The sequence below is a fragment of the Condylura cristata genome, unplaced genomic scaffold (assembly GCF_000260355.1).
Source record: "Condylura cristata isolate star-nosed mole 26May11 unplaced genomic scaffold, ConCri1.0 scaffold00029, whole genome shotgun sequence".
In the NCBI taxonomy this organism is placed as follows: Eukaryota; Metazoa; Chordata; class Mammalia; order Eulipotyphla; family Talpidae; genus Condylura; species Condylura cristata.
In genome coordinates, this window is record NW_004567130.1 from 4,537,570 (window position 1) to 4,553,932 (window position 16,363).

General features: G+C 54.2%; 1 protein-coding gene across 2 annotated transcripts in view; it reads right to left on the reverse strand.

Moving 5' to 3' along the window:
• Positions 1 to 15,679, reverse strand: part of GOLGA3 (golgin A3) — a 28,095-nt gene extending 12,416 nt beyond the window's left edge. The window contains exons 1-8 of one of the 2 annotated variants that reach the window (XM_012731061.1): positions 15,536 to 15,679; positions 11,839 to 12,142; positions 9,954 to 10,094; positions 8,084 to 8,196; positions 4,343 to 4,998; positions 3,667 to 3,778; positions 2,310 to 2,616; positions 921 to 1,123 (exon numbers count right to left, since the gene is read on the reverse strand). In XM_012731061.1, coding sequence (XP_012586515.1) covers positions 921 to 1,123; positions 2,310 to 2,616; positions 3,667 to 3,778; positions 4,343 to 4,998; positions 8,084 to 8,196; positions 9,954 to 10,094; positions 11,839 to 12,034 — 1,728 coding nt within the window. In that variant the 5' untranslated portion in view covers positions 12,035 to 12,142; positions 15,536 to 15,679. Of the gene's footprint in view, positions 1 to 920; positions 1,124 to 2,309; positions 2,617 to 3,666; positions 3,779 to 4,342; positions 4,999 to 8,083; positions 8,197 to 9,833; positions 10,095 to 11,838; positions 12,143 to 15,535 lie in introns of both variants that reach the window. The other variant, XM_004690651.2, reaches the window with a different exon arrangement.
• Between the last annotated feature and the right edge of the window lie 684 nt (positions 15,680 to 16,363).

Sequence of the window (16,363 nt, forward strand, 5' to 3'; positions counted from 1 at the left end):
AAGACACAAAAACACTGATTGAAAAAGATACTTGTACCCCCATGTTTATTGCTGCTTTATTTACAATTGGAAAAACATGGAAGCAGCCCAAATGCCCAAAAGTAGATGACTGGATTAGAAAGATGTGGTACATATATACAATGGAATATTACTCAGCAACCAAAAAAGAGAAACACATGTCTTTTGCAGCAACTTGGATGGAGCTGGAAAAGATCATGCTGAGTGAGATAAGCCAGAAAGAGAAAGAAAAATACCGGATGGTTTCACTCATAGCAGGAGTATAATGGACCAGGCGAGAAAATAACAAAAATAATGAACAACCATATACCAGAGACATTCTGTGGGGGTGGAGTGGGGAATGGGATCAAAAACGGGGGTGGGGGGGAGGGAGGGAAATGCATGGGACTATGGTGGTGGCACACGGGTGATTTGGTGATGGGAAACCCGCGGGGATTACAATCGAGATGGAAAAAAATATGTGCAAAATGATGTAAAAATAAACTTTTGTAATAATTAAAAAAATAAAATAAATAAAAGGAATGACAAATTAAAAAAAAAAAAAAAGAAGTTGGGGCCATGGGTAGAGACCTCATTAAAGTGGTAGGAGCAGAGCCAGGGCGTGGGGATTAGGGCTGCAGTACGAGAAGCAAGTACCCTGTGGTCAGAGCAGGGACACTAGAAGCCTGAGACGGGAAGGTGAGCCTCAGAAATACTTGAGCTGTCAAGACTCAGAGAGCAGTCACCCAAGTGGGGGGAAAAAGGGTATTACACAGGAATTAGCAGTTTCTGACAAGTATAGCTGAGATCCTCAAACAGAGGAAAGTCTTTAATTCAGAGTAAAGTAGCCATTCTGCGCAAGATAGACAGTGTCCACCTTCACACGGTCAGCACCACCCTGCCACATGCCCTGACATGCCTACCTGGATGTGGGCCATCTCGCCCTGCAGCCGGACACGGGCCTCCTGAGCCAGAGCCAGCTGCTGCTGGTACCACTGCCGGACACTCTGCAGGGACGAGATCTCGGCCTGTGAGGCCTTTAGCCTGCTGCTCAGGGTACTGCGTTCCAGCTGCACCTGCTGCAGCTGGCTCTGCAGGGCGCTCATCTGCTGCCGCAGGTCCTGCACTGGGGGGAAAGCACAGGCTCAGACCACCGGCCCCTGGAGTGTGCGCGAGGCATCATGCTAGCCAGCAGTGCTCCTCCCTAGGAAGCCATATCTCTGGAAGGCAGGTGGGGGCAGCACAGACTGAACCTGCTGTCCATATCCCTAACCCTGCCCCTGAAGCTGAGCCCTGGTGCATCACCACTTCCATGTTGATGATGGCCTAGAATCCATCTGAATAGTAAAAGCACCCAGGAAGCACAAAAATTAAAGGTGGCATGTCATTAGATAAGCCCAGAGACAGATGGTGGACGCGGGGCAGGTGGCTGGTGGCAGGGCAAGTGGCAGGTGTGGGACAGGTGGCCAGGTGGCAGGCCATCCTCCACCTCGGCCCCAGGAAGGGCCCGGCTATGCTGTGGCGGCTGCAACACTGCAGAGGGACAGTATCGCCCAGGTTAGGCCCACTGGTTTGATGCCATCATCTCCTGACTTTCGGAAATCCATGGGGGAGGGAAGATATAGGAAGTCACAACACAGCTCACGGCATAAACATGACCAGCCAAACGTCTTAAGAGTCAAAATCATACCTAAAAATACCTATCATCCTGAGGACAGTTTCCAAAATGCTGAGACTAAACCGACGAGCATGGTGGTTGCAGGAGGCCAGTGGCCCTGGTCTGAAATCCCAGGCCACACCCACTCTGTTTTCAGAGCCAACAGAAGCAGCACGGTACCACAAGGCCAACCCCAGGCCATGGGCTCCATGCTACTGTCCGGCCAACAGCTGTGGTCAGTTCAGGCCTTGGCTCTTAGACGTCACTTGGGGATAGGAGTCAGGTGGCGCTCCAGGACTTGGAGCACCTACTGGGATGGTCAGTACACTGGCCAAGGTGGAGCTGGAGATGACAGGTCCCCTTTGCCACGGGCATCAAGTCCAAGACCCCACGGCCCCAACACCAGAGATAATGGCCTTGGAGCAGCCCCACCAGCTCTTCCCCATATCCAGGCTGGCCAGGGTCTGAGACCTTCCTCCCTGCCCATCCTTCCTCCTTCGTGGCAGGTAGCTGGCTGTCTTAGTACCCTAGGGACAAAGTACACTGCCAGGATGGGGGACAGCTCAAGAGGGACCTGCTCAGGCTCTGCTGGTGCAGCCACCTATGCTCCGGGCAGGCACCGGCTCTGTGGGCAAGGACCACTGCCCAGGCTCACCTGCATTGTCCTTGCTGCGCAGGCTGCCCTGCATCTCCTCCACCTTGGCTAGCAGCCTTTGGTACTGCTCCTCTGCCACCTGCAGGTCACTGTTCGAGGAGGCCAGGCTGGCGTTCCTGGCTTCCAGCAGGCTCTGTAGGTCGGCCATGGCCCGCTCCAGGTCCCAGCAGGACTGCTTCAGTGTGTCTACCTCGGAGCTCAGGGAGTCCTGCCTCTGCTGGCTGCTCTGGCTCTGCTCCACCTGGGCCTGCAGCCGCATATCCAGGGCAGCCAGCTGCGCTTGCAGCTCGACCTTCTCCTTCAGAGCCTGAAGAGAACCCGAGCAGACACCATGACCATCAGAAAAATGAGTGGCTGAGAGCATGGCTATAGGGCTCGTAAAGCAGACAAGAGCAAGGTGCTGGGCATCTCCCTGGCTTGGTCCCTCTGCTGGCAATACAAGGCAGAATCCCCACACAGGCCCCAGAGGGAGGCAGAGCAGAGCTGTGCCCAAGTCTGGCTGGTGTGGGCCCAAGGGCACCCAAGAAACTCAGAGGGCCAGGGCAGAGGTGCATCCCCTGGCCCTAGAAGCTATTGGGGTGTTAGGAGAACCCCTGATTTCAAAGATGAGCAGATGGTGCCCACCCACATCACTACATTTACTGGGGAAGACCAACACTGTCCAGGCACAGCAGCTGGCAGGGACATCAGAGCAGTGCACCCAGAGCCCAGGCTACAATGCCAGGAGGGAGGTGGGGGGTGGGAGTAGCTGAGGGCCAAAGTACAGCTGAAGGGGTCACTGTCCTGGTATGTCTGTGAGGAGCAAGAAACCACCACAGCTGATGATCATGGGCCCTGCACCCACCTGGCCACACACAGCCCTGGGTGCAGCCTGCGTTGGCCACACAACGCTGGTCATGGCAGGCTTGCTGCCCCCGCATAAACCACGCACATTACATGATAGGTTAAAGCCAACAGAACGGGGTTACTCTGTTGACAGGAAAGCTAGAAGTTAAGGAAGGGAAAGCTTTTTGGGGGGGCAAAATTCCTATCAGAAAAAGCAGAACCCACTGCAAAAACTATCAAAGGACAAAGATGACAAGTCTGCGAGTCAAGGAAAGGTGAACCACATCCAGTCAAGTCACGACTACTGTGTGCTGCCGGGTGTCAAAGGCAGGGGCACAAGGGGATCTGGGTGGGAAGAGGGCCTCCCTCTGGGGCCCAGTGGACACAGCTGCCAGGACAGTGTGGGCCGGGTGCTGCTGCCAATGGTGAAGCTGCCAATGGTGACACTATTCACACTGAGGGAGACTCTAGTCCTGCAATCAGAGCCAATCTTCCTTGAGCACACTTGCCACATGCTGCCAGCGGCCATTACCTGGCTCGCCTCCAGAGACAACGCCTCCAGCTGCCCCTCCAGTCTCCTCTTTTCTTTAAGAACCTGCAACATTTCCTCCTGGGCTTCGGCCACAGAGCTCTCCAGAGATAGGCTGGGGACAAAGGCAGGGCGTCAGGGCTGGGTGTGGGGTGCTGGTTCTTCCATCTCTCCGTGACCCAACAATCCTCACACCCTAGCTACTTCTCTCCAAATCTTTTAAGAAAATAAAAACAAGGGCGCAGCACTATGGATATTGGCAGCCACTGTAGCACTAGGTAGATCCCTGGCTCGGGTGGGGGGTGTTGTGACCCACCTGGCATGGCACACCTCTCCTGTCCCACCATTGCTCCCCTCAAATAGTGTAGGTGATCTGCCTGTTCTGCTCCCCACTCTATTTCTGATGAATGCTCTCACCCCCCCCCATACCTCTGGCCTGTCAATCGTTAAATTAAAAAAGAAGATAAAAACGTTAACCTAGGGCACCTTGCATGCCAGGGGGAGCACGCCCACCATGCACAAGCTGGGGGAGTGCCTGGGCCTTGGACTCAAGGTGCCCTGTGCAGGCAGACAGGCCACCCTAATGCCACAGAGCCTCCCCTGACTGGGTCCCAGAGCCATACACAGGGCATTGCCAGAACCAGGACTGCCCAGGAGCGGGGCAGCCAGCCTCTCCCACCTGCTACAGATGCTATCTGTCCGGCTCCTCGTCTCCCCGTTGATCTCCTGCCCTTGGGCCTGGTGCTCCGCTGCTGCAGCATGCAGCACGTCCGAGATGGAAGGGAACTGGCCCAGTGTCCCCAGGGCTGCTTCCTGGCCACTGGGCACACCGGAGGCCCCATGAGGGCCCACAGTGTCCACTGGGCGGCTGGGCAGCCCACGGGCAGAGACACTGCCATGGGAGGAGTTGTCACTCTCGTTACCGTCCCCAGCTTCAGATGCATCATCTCTCCCCAGGGAGGCGCTCTCTGGGTGGTCCTCAGCCTTGGGACACGGGCTGATCTCCGACACCACGGATGTGGCACTACTGCGGTTCTGCCGCAGGGAGCCCCTTGCCACGTCTGCAGCCAGGGTCCTGGGGCTCCCAGCAGCTGAGTCGTCTGTTCTGTAATCAGCCAGAGACCGAATCTTGCTTGACTTGGAACTTTTTTTCTCTTTTGGCTGTGCCAGGAGCCCTAAGCTGCCAACCTTCGGTCCCCGAGGCACACTAGTGCGCAGGAAGGAGTACTCCTTCGTCATTGCCACGGTGCTGGCCCTTGGTAAGGCTTCTGGGTTTAACATGAGCTCAGGATCAAGTGTGCTAAACAGTCTTGTTTTAGTTGCAGGTTGATTAGACTGAAAAGAAAGAAAAAAAATACAAAAATTATGTTTAAGATAGATAAGAAGCATTCAAAATCACTATCCAGGAAGGCCGCAGTGGCTGGTGAAGTACAGCAGACTGGCCGCACCCACACAGGCCCTGCTGATGCCCCTTCCTCATTGGACATCCCCAAATGCTCTGGGCTTTACGCCCACATTTGTTCTTTTAGAGAAGGCTAAAACTTCTCTTCAAGTTAAGGAAAGCACCCCATTAACTTGCAGCAGCCTCAGGTGTGCCTTGTGGGGGGACAAGGCCCCCCCACTTATCTGAGTGTCTCTGTGCAGGAAGTCAGGCAGTCTGTCTCCCTAGAGTCCAAACAACCTGTACTGACATTTTCACTCTTAGTTGTTTTATCACTTTCTTGTTTTAAACATTATCATTTCCCTCTATTTTATAACTAATAGGATAACTGCAAATTTTTATATTTACATTTTTAAACTGACAATTTATAAAATCCTTATAAATTCAGTTTTCTTCAGTTGATTCTCTAATTTCCCAAGGTATCACCAATATCTGCAAATGACAGCAACATCTCTCCTTTCCAATATTCCTGCCCTTCACTTCTCCCTGGATTGTTAACTGGACAGCCAAGGATCTCCAGAAAGATCGCAGGCAAAGGGGATGCCCCTGGTGGCCATCCCCACTGACCTCCTCCTGCAGAGAGACAAGCGCTTTTGTGTAATTGTGCAACCTCAAAGGGACATGAGCACAAGCAGAGGAGGATGCTAGAAAGCAACTGAGGGCACAGTAATGAAGTATAACGGAGGGTTGGGCAGAGGGCAGCAGACAATCCCCCAGGGGCTCCACCTGCGAAGACATCACAGGAGGACTCACGGTTGGCATAGCCCAGGGTCCAGACCCGGGCAGGAGGTAGCTGTGTCCATACAGTGCTGACCCTTGGAGAAGGGTGACTCAGACCCCGACCACCACCAGTAGCCACCCTCCTTGGGGAGACTCAGCGCCACCACGACCCAGAGACCACAGAAGGAATCCATCTAGATGGGATTCTTTTACTTCTTATATAAAAAGAAACAGTGGGTGAACATTTTTATATTATTCAAATGGGGAAAAATCTTTATAAATAACATCAAACCCCCAAAGAAATAAAAGTGAGGATAGAAAATTTTGTTAACAGCTGTGTGGCAAAAATCACGACAGAAAAGGAAAAGACACGGTGAACTGGGACAAATCATCTTCTAGGTTGGAAACACAGAGGGCCAATTCCCTAGCAAAATCCCGGCAGCCCCAACCTGCACAGGAAGGGTGAAGGCCCAACCAGACACATTACCCACAGAGAAAGAGTTCAGTCCCACTGTTCTGGTGGTTAGCATGGGGTAGGGGGGCAGGGGAGAATTGTGTGCCAACCGCTGGGCCACTGGAGATGGTCAACACCCCATGTAGACCACCCACCTGACCATCTGACAGGTTGGGCTTACCCACAAAACACACTGATTTAAAAAAATGGCTTAAAAGGGCCAATAGCCACAAAGGCTGGGCATCCTGGGAGTGTGGGCTGAATGCAGGAGGGCGGCTCCCTGTGAATGGCACTCAGCTTGTGAAGGCAGCTTCCTGAACAGGTTGCTGTCTACTCTTGAGTAGCCCCAAGTGCACCACGCCTGCATCTCCACAACCTTGCACCAGTCTTCAGGACCTCAGCATGAGGGCAGGGCCATGTGCGTTATGTGAGCAGTCTTGTCCGGGCACGCCCAACATGGCTTGGCCAGAGTGGGTCCCACAGAGGATGCAGGACATCCTTCCAGTCTTGCTGCCAGCCTCACAACTGCTGTACTTTTTTTTTTTTTTAAGATTTATTTATTTATGCATACATAAATGGGTTACAGAACAGAGGTGCAAGTGGGTAAGAAGATTCACCAGATAGAGTGGGGAGCAGAACAGACAGATTGACAAGACATACTGCTGAGGGGAGCAGAGGGCAGGTCAGGAGAGGCCCGCCACACCATGTGGGTCACCTCCCTGGCCAGGGATTGAACTTGTGCTGAAGTGGCTGAGACTAGCTTCACAGTGCTGCGATTTAACCTGATGCGCCACCAGGGAAGGCGCACAACAGCTCAACAGCTGTACTTTTTTTTTTTTTTTTTTAAATCTCCCTTCTTTATTAGAAAAGTAGTAGCATAATTTTCAGCTTTTCTACACTTGAAGTAATCATATATATACATACACACATATAAACACATATATATTTTTCCAATTAGAAAAAGTGTATATATTTTAGGCCTGTTACCTAAGTCTCTCTCCTTCTCTCCTCCAATACAACAGCTATACTTCTAAGGTGTGCTAATGACCATGTCGCCCTGAGCTCCTGATGCAAGGGCTGCCAGGTCTGGGGGATAGAGTACGATAGGCTGGCCTAGGTGCTGCCACCTTGACTCAGTGTCTACACCAAGGCGTCGCATGCGTTCCCAGCCCCAACTTACTCTTCCTCCTCCAAACCCCATCATCCCCATGTGCATTGCAGACATCCGTAGGGCTAGGCACGGTGCTTGGCACATGGCGTCACCTGGGGCCATCTGGGAAGACCCTTGAACACCCTGCGTTCAGGCAGGAGTGGCCAGCCCAGAGCCGGTGTGACACTGGCTCCAGAGCAGTGATGCTTGTGAAGCCATAGAGTTCCAAGGTCCAACTGTGTGAGGCCTTGACGCACTAAACTGCACCATGAGTGTGGCACTGAGTTATATTTTAAGTTCCTTCAGTTTGCAATTTTTCTGTTCATAGAGAAGCTGGACGGAGCAAGACATGCATCCTCCCACTTGCCCAGAGTCAAGAGTTAGAGCCGCAGCTGCTGCCATAAGCACAGGGAGGGGCCTCTCACAGCTGACTCCACAGACCGCACATGGCAGCAGTGGAAGCCCCATGTCCTGCTGTCTCAGCTTTCCGAATGGAGAGTGAAGACCAAGATACAAATGCCCAGAGGCAGAATCAATGGTTCTGACCTCCTGAAGTGTGGGAGGAGCTGCATGTGACAGTATCCCCAAGAAACAGTCATCTGGGCGGCATCATCACACCTGGTGACAGCCCCAGTGGTCCTAGAGAAAGACTTACCCTCTCCTGCTGTCGCTTCACCCGGTATTGCTTCAACTGCTCCTCTAGCCGCTTGCGCGCCTGCAGGCGGACCTGTTCTTCCTTCTCCAGGGGAGGAGATGTGTCTGTGGAGCCTGAGGGGAAAAGGCCTTTTAGAGGTCGGGACACAATGCGGGGCACAGCAGAGCAAGGCATTTTTCTGAGGGAGCTGGAAGAGCCTCTTGGGGAATGGGAGCCATGCAGGCCCCAACAGCATGTCCCTGTGGGTCCCCACACCGACAAAAGTAGGCGTGAAGGTGATGCCAGTGCCTGCTGGCACAGCCCCAATCCTGCTGGCATCATGGAAGAAGGCCCGACAGAACCACTGGGACGAGGAGCCACAGTTCATGGGCACAGGCCAATACCAGCTCCTCTGGTCTCTGCCACGTCAGGTTGTGTAAAGTTAGCAACTCATACCCAGTTTGTCCTGGAACAACACTCTCACAGGACTCTGCAAAGTGACTGCTATGCAGACATGCCCATGAGGCTGCTGCCTGCTTGAGACCAGTGGGGAGACCCATGGCCAGCAACAGACTCATGATGTCCAGGACCAAGAGCCCCCAGGGCTGGGGGTGGCATGCAGGACAGGATGGCCAGACAGCTGGCACATGTGGACATAGGGGATGTCCTGATCCAACCACCCTCAGTGTGTACTCTGAGCAGCAAGCAGCTGTTACTTTAAAACATGCCAAAGCCTTGAGGGGAACCAGGAGTGTCACAAAAACCCCACCAATGTCATCACTAAAGCTGAGGCCTCCCAATATGGAGTGAGCCAGGGGCAAATATCAGGCCCATGACCTCAGGCAAGGAAGGGGGGAGAGGGGAAGGGTGTAGAGAGGTGGACCTGTGTGGCTATAGATGCCTGGGGCCAGGGCTCACGCCGCCCTTAGGCCTGAATCCTAACTATCTCTGGTGTCCCCACTGAAATGGTAACAGGTAATTTTCAGAAATTTAAAAAATATAGTGGCTCTAACAAACTAACATCTATGGGGAAAAAAGGTAAAAAGCCAAACATATGAAAGGACAATTCATGGAAAACAAAGGCTAATAAGCAGGAAAGATGCCCAAATCCTCCAGCAGCCAGGGCTGTGCATGTCAGGAGGGAAGTGACCAAAGTTCAGGCATGTCCATGGCATATCTCCGTGGGCCATACACGATGCAGAGACCACCGCTGCCCCAGCCATGGGGAGCCCACAGAACAGGGTCCTGCTCAGGTAGCCCACTCACTGGATGGCTCTCAAGTGGTGGATGTGACCCTGTGCCAGACCCATGGGCTGGTATGAGTGAGAGGATGGGCCCAGGGCAGAAAGAGAGTAAGCTGGCATCTGACAGTGGCCAGTGCTGCACAGCCTGTGAGGGTGCTGAGACAGTGTGGGCTTGTGGGTGCCATAGGTGGTCACGTCCATGTCAGAAAAGGACCGGGGTCTCCACAGCCCATAGGTTGCCAACCTGTAACCTGCTCACGTCTGGGATCAGTACAACATAACTGTTGATTCAAATAACCATAAATGAAAGGTCCCCACCCCCCAGGTCACACCCCCCCAGGAGACAAAGGCCCCTGAAGCCTGGGCCCTTGAACCGACATCAAAATTGGACTAGCAGGCAGTCGCAACACCCCAGTGCACATACTCTCTGAGAGGGGGCTGTGGGCTCAAGGCACAGCCCCCCACAGTGACCGAGGGCGGGGGTCTTCCCAAGGGGTAAGGTGGCACAGGGCAGGGCTGATGCTTACACAGTTGCGTTTCTTGCATGGGAAGACTGAGTCTGAGAGACTGCAAAGCTTCTTTTCTAACACTGCCCTCAGCACTAGTCCCCCAGGACTTCCTTAGGTTGTCATGGAAACCAGCCACACCTGGAGAGGCATCGGGAACCAGTGGACTGGTGGTGGGCCGGGGTGACAGTGGCACAGGCCCGTTGGCACAGGCACTCTCCTGGCCAGGCACATCCGGGCCTTCTTCCTCTGCAACAGCTCCATCTGCCTCAACACCGGCACCTGAAAGAGAAAGCTGCTGGGCCATCACAGCTTGACTGGACAGGCTACGTCTCCAACCATGGTCGAAGCACTGAACGACAAGACTCTATAGACTTATAAGTGTGCGCAGCTGCATGAGCCATAGCAGTGCCCTCTCCTCCACACCATGGCTGGGCAGCTAAGTGGCCAAGTGTCCTCCCTACTTCAGCCAGACCAATGCTCGACAATCACTCAGGACAGCTGTCCGTCTGCAGCAGAGACTGCAACCAGTGATGTGCGCATTGAGCCCCAGCCTCAGGCCAATGATAGCCTGCCTGAAACCTTAAAAACAAGCAGCCCAAAGCAGTGAGATAAGCAGAGGGGAGGATGGCCATAAAGCATAAACAGATCCAAACATAGCTGCAGGTTATGGGGCCGCATGGATCAGGTGTCTCCACCAACACCTTTACACTCTCTGTCCTTACTTTCAGGAGAGAGGAGAGATGTCTTACAACTAAGATTTTTGTCTTCGTAGTTCCTCCCTGGACCAGCACTTGGCAGTTCAAGCGCCAGGCCGGTAGAAAGGCCTAGAGGCCCTACTGCCCACGGCACCCCAGTGGGTCATTATCAGACCTCCCTGGAACTGATGTGCCCAGTCTGCACCCAGATACTAAGATGTGCTCAGTCTGCACCCAGAAAACCCTTTTTGCCCAACCACATTTACAGTGGGTTTCTGGGCACTCTTCCACCTGGGACTCCAGGCTCCTCTTTTCTCCTTTTCCTAATAAATGTGTCTTCCTTCTAAAATTGGAAATAGGAAATAATAAAATGAGGTTCTGTCACTTGCAGGCCAGTGGGCGTGCCTCTCTGAATAAGAAGGCCAGTGGGATGAAGGTAGCTCCATGCCAGGGTCCTGTACTCATTGACCAACTACCTAAGTTAACAGCACCCACTGCTGGGCTTATGGGGCTTGGAGTGTCTCTGAGCCTTCCTATTTTCATTACAAAGGAATTTTTTGGAGCATAACAGGGCACCTAAATTATCTAATGAAAGAAAGAAGACCCAGTAAACAAGGTTGCAGCCCGGTTGTAGGCAGCCTGGTTGCAGGCAAGCACCGTACATTCGCTACCTCTTCAGCACACAGGACCTGGGAAGCAGAGATCATGAATCATCTACTGGACAACAGAGCTCAAGGTTGGCCAAAATCAGGGTCTCTACAAGGGCTCTGGCTGTCAGCTGGGCCCTTGGAGCTGGCTCCCTGTCTGTCCACCACAGCATTCTTGGCCTTGGGCCCATGTTGGCCTTGCCTAGATTTAGGGAGTATTTATCAGCAAAGCATTTTAGGTATCAGGCACTATCTTCATGAGCAGCGGGAGCAGCTCCTGCTAGGGCACTCACATGCACCCTTGCAAGCGGGCACTGCCCTGCTGAGCAGGCTTCCTCAGACAGGGGAGACTTCACCTTGAGGTCTTCTGTACCCACAGAATAGCTGATGCCCATGGGGCCCAGTGATCTGCACGGCAATGCTGACCGTGGCTGGGTCCCATCAGACTGATGCCTCAATCAACTTAAAGTACAGAACTTGGGGCTCCTCTCTGTTCTGCACACTTGGGATATAGCTCACTGTTGGCTCCAACCAAGAGAAGCCTGCTGATTACTCAAGTGCATTTTAAATGAAGGAAAAAGCTCCACAGCCTTCAACAAGTCTTCACCCCACCCCACAGCTCAGGCTGAAGAATATCCTGCTCACAGGCTGATTCCTGCAGCAGCATCACAGATGACTTACACTGAGCTCCATCCCTGGAGTCGGTAGGCACCAAGGAGTCCAGAGGCTCCTCAGAGTGAGGTGAGGGGCCCCCACTGGCTCCATCCTCTGAGAGGCCACCCTGCACGGCTGAGGTGCTGTCCATGGTGAGGACCACACAGGTGGGGCTGGCACGCAGGGGCTGTGGCTGGGTTGCCAGGGAGTCTGGTTTCGCCATCAGCAACAGCCAAGGGCTCCCAGGAAGAGCCCGACTCGGCTTTCCATTTTCCAGCAAAGATTTAGTCTCATAAATGGTTTGAAATCAAGCCAGGCAGTATCATGACACCTGATAGGAGGGATAAGAGAAAGAAGAGTTGTGGGACTTTGTCAGACTTTGAAGTAACGATTCCAGGATTAATACTTGGTGCCTAATTTATCATCCGTATGATAAACAAATACAGCCTATTTCCTTCAGCAAACAGCCCTTGGACACCTAGGTTCTGCGTATAAAGTGCTGACCCAGGCACAAAATGCTGGGCCCATCCCTGAAGGTGCTGGCTTAGGGCCACCCTGCTAGGACAGAGATGCACTGGTTAGCATGGAGCTGAGCGCAGGGCTTGGCATGTGGCCAGAGGCTTGCATTGGTCAAACAGGCCTCAGGGCTCACAGGGCAAGCTCTGTCCTAGGGGACTGTGTGGTCCCCAGGCCACAGCTCAGATCTTGAGGGACACAAAGACGCAGCTGTAGCCAGCACAGTCATCATGTCCTGCATGAGGATGGGAGGGCGGGGAAGAGTGGACAAACGGGCAGGGAGCCCCCTGGGATGAGGAGCCCCCACCTTTCCTCTGTAGCAGAAGCAGCTACCTGATAGCCAGTCCTACTAAATGGAGTTAAATGGAGTGAAATCTTGCACAAAGTCTGGCCAGGGTCACAGCTTCAGATGCGCCCTTGGGATAGTGCCTCATCAGGCAGGGTGCATGTGTCACTCACCCCTGCAGAGACTTCAGCACCTACTACCCTGAGGGTAAACTTGACATCAGCCTGTTTCACCTGTCAGGACCAAAATGTACACAACTTTCCAGTTTACAAACTGCATATAGAAGTTTCAGATGAGATCCGGGCCTCACAGTAGTGAGAACTACTGTGGGAGGTATGACCTGGTCTTCCACCAAGAGCTTTTGCTGTGGACCAAGAGGGTTCAAGAGGGTTTGCTTGCAGCTTGAACAGCCACACAGTCCTCTGCCATCTGGTACTCCCAAGGCACAGACACCAGGGGCTAGTTACAGCGCTGTCAAGGACATCAGAGGCTGTGTCTACTGTTAAGCGTAAAGTTGACACTAATAGTTTGTACCAGAAAGGACTTGCTAGGTGTGTGAAAATGTGGCGACCAGACCGGATGCTGCCAAATAAGCAGCATGGATGCCAGGCTCGCTTCTGGCACCTGAGGGCCAAGACAACACCCACAGCAAAGTGGAAGGAGTTATAAGGGTGGGCCAAAGTGACCCCACATGGAATCAATGCTCACTGCGTTGCTGTCTCTACAATCACCATGACCTCTGAGGCCAGAGAGACAAACAGGCCCCTGGAAGCTTCTTCCTTTCCCTGTATATCCACACACCCTTCTGAAAATTACCACAGAGTCCTCGCTCCACAGGAGAAAGAGGCTGGGAGAGAGGCTCTCCCAGGAAGCCTCTCAGCTACCACCCATACTCTCCCTAGGATGAAGGTGGCAAGCTGGGTGGATCAGGATGAGTCCTATAGAGAAGGCCCCCAGGCAGGCCTGGCATAAGAGCAGAGTTGAACCTGGGCTTGGGATGACACCCCTTTTCCTTTGGCTGCCAAGCTCATGCCCCACGGCCAGCACCAGGCTCATGTAAAGTCCCTTCTGCTATCATCATATCTCCCCCATTCAGACCACACTGTAAAATATTTGGAAGCAGAAACCTTTCCAAGTCAGCCCTTCCCCTGGACCTCCACCCAGAAGGGTTCAATACCAGCTGCAGACCTTAGCAAGCAAATCAGTAGTCCTGGGAGAAAATGACATGACATAAGAACCTTGAACACAAACACTGCCTCTTCAGATACAGAAAATTCAAAACTATTCCCACTCTATATGTCCCAACAACAAAAGTCTCCACAGCTGTGTGGGTGCAGGAGATACAGCCAAAGTCCAGACAAGCAAATTTAGGCCTAGCTAGTCCCTACTGAAGGGCAGCCAGAGGCAGCAGCACAGAGGGTGGGGACTGTCACATAGTTGTAGAGGGGACTGTGCTGTCAGGCACGTGCTGACAAGGCCTCACCCGATGCTGTCCAGAAAAGTGGGACATTCATGAGTGCGCGGGCTCCTTGGTGCAATGTGCCCAGATGGAGACAATGCCCAGCCTGAGCCCGCTCCCTGTTAATTCCCAAGTCACCCTCCCTGTCCAGTGCCCAGGACCAAGGACTGCTCAACCTAACCCACAAAATCGGTTCCTTGTCAAAGGCAGCTCCTCCTGCAGCCACCTGACAGTTCACTGACAGTTCACTGACTCCCAGGAAGCCTGTGGTGAAGTGGCACATCTCCCTGTGGCAAAGAGCTACGTCCTGGCTGCCCTGGGACCTGGGCCCTGGTCCTTAGCTAGTGTTCAGGGCCTCAATCCCTCTGACTGGCAGGGTGACATCAAAGGGAAGCTGCCATCAGTCACACACTCCAGTCAGTGATCATTTCACTGTACTAGAAACACAGCTATTCAGCATCTGACTATCTGCATTCTGCTGTATTTCTGGGGGAGATCCATCCCCGGGAGCCTCCCCTCAATGGCAGATTCCAGGAACCTGGCACAGACGTGTTCACAGCCCAACTTAATTTGCACCTTCTGAAAATCAGAACCCGTGTGTGGCCAAAGATGACGCATGATTTCCTTATGCCTCTGGCTAAGCTACACTAGTAACCACAGGGCCACAAGGCAATGACCAGGCCCTCAGCAGGGCTGTGTAAAGGGCTGGTTGTTGGCTCCAGTCCAGCTCCACCCTGTGCTGGGAATTCCTGGGCAGGTTCTTAACCACATCAACTTTGTCATCAGCTAAGTGAAGGAGAAAAATAATACGGAGTTTCTGTCAGAATTAAATGCAGTAAGGCACCGGGTCTGTCCCCTGCCCTCAATTAATGACAGCAGTGGCTATTAGTGCACTGGCAAATGACAGCAGTGGCTATTAGTGCACTGGCAAATAAAAGCCAACCTAAGATATTCTCACTTAAGAAAGGGGCACTACTGTTTTAAGGAACTATATGGGGCAAAAGCTGCTTCTTTTTCAATCTGAGTTTTGTAAGGCGACTTTATTTCCTCCTCTTGCTGTTCCAGGTTCGACGCAACCGAATCCGAGCGCCACGCAGACGTTCGCTCAAGGCACGGGTCTCCAGGCGGCGGTCACTACCTCCCAGCGGCTTCCAAACGCGCTGACAACGCCCACGCCTCTCCTAGGGCTGCAAGCGGCGGCCGCTCCAGGGGCCTCCGCGTACCTCACGCTGCCCCTTCCCGGCACCAGCACCGCGGTTCATCAGGCCGCCCAACACCTCCCTGTCGTCCCGCGCCGGCGGCCGCCCCGCCCCCAATGCCGCCCCGGGTTTCAGCCGCAGCCGTTAGGGTGCTCCCCGGCGGCAGAAAGGCGCGCCGCGCCGCCGCCCGCCCGCCAGGACGCCGAAGGCCACAGGAAGTGCCCGCTGACTGCGGCCCCGGTCCTTCCCACCCGCCACCGGCACCTGTCAGGGCTACTGCAAACGGACGGCGGCCGGGTCCCCTAGGCTGTTCCACTGATCCAACAGCAGCCGGAATGCGGACCAGTGGCCCGGGCCGAGGGACCCTGAGAGAGGACACGCCGGGCGTCGGCCGTGCAGCCCGCCCACCCGCCAGTCAGCGTTCACCGGCTGCAGCCCGGCGGCCGCTGCTCGGGAGACGTGGCCGCGCGAGGGGCGGGGCGCGGTGCGCCGCGGGCTCAGCCCCCCGAAAACTGCCGGGGAGCTGCCTCCGTTCCGGGGGAGAAAAAGTATTCTGTTCTCGCCAGCGCCCGCCCTCGGAACGAAGTCGCCCTGAAGCAGGTTAAAGATCGTGCCCACTCGCAATTAGCCCCGCGTGTACTTCAAAAAGTGCGTGTGGGGCTCGTTTCTAAGAAGAGCGACTTCCGGACTCACGGGCCTAGCCGGACCCACTCCGAAAGGACGCCAAAGAATTCAGCTTCCGGCGGAAATAGCGTGGCAGGGTCCCCGGAGCGTTCCGCCCACTCGGCCAGTCGATGGGCGTGGCCTCCTGTCCCAACAGCTCCCTGGGGGCGTGGCCAGTGTAGAACGGGCAGAGTCCGCGTTAGGCGAGGTCGGAGCGCGGCGCCTCTCGTCCCCTCCCAGGTCCCGGTGCGGAAGCACCTGTCCCCTGAGTCCGGATCGGTGTTGGCCCTTAAAATAGAAAACATTGTTGGCTTAAGGCTGTTGGCTGGGCTTTCTTTGCCTGATCAGAAGAGTCTGTGAAAGCGTCCTCCCCTGCACTGGTCCGTCCCAGTCGGCTCCAGCTGGTGGGCCCCGTCTCTGGGCCCCCAG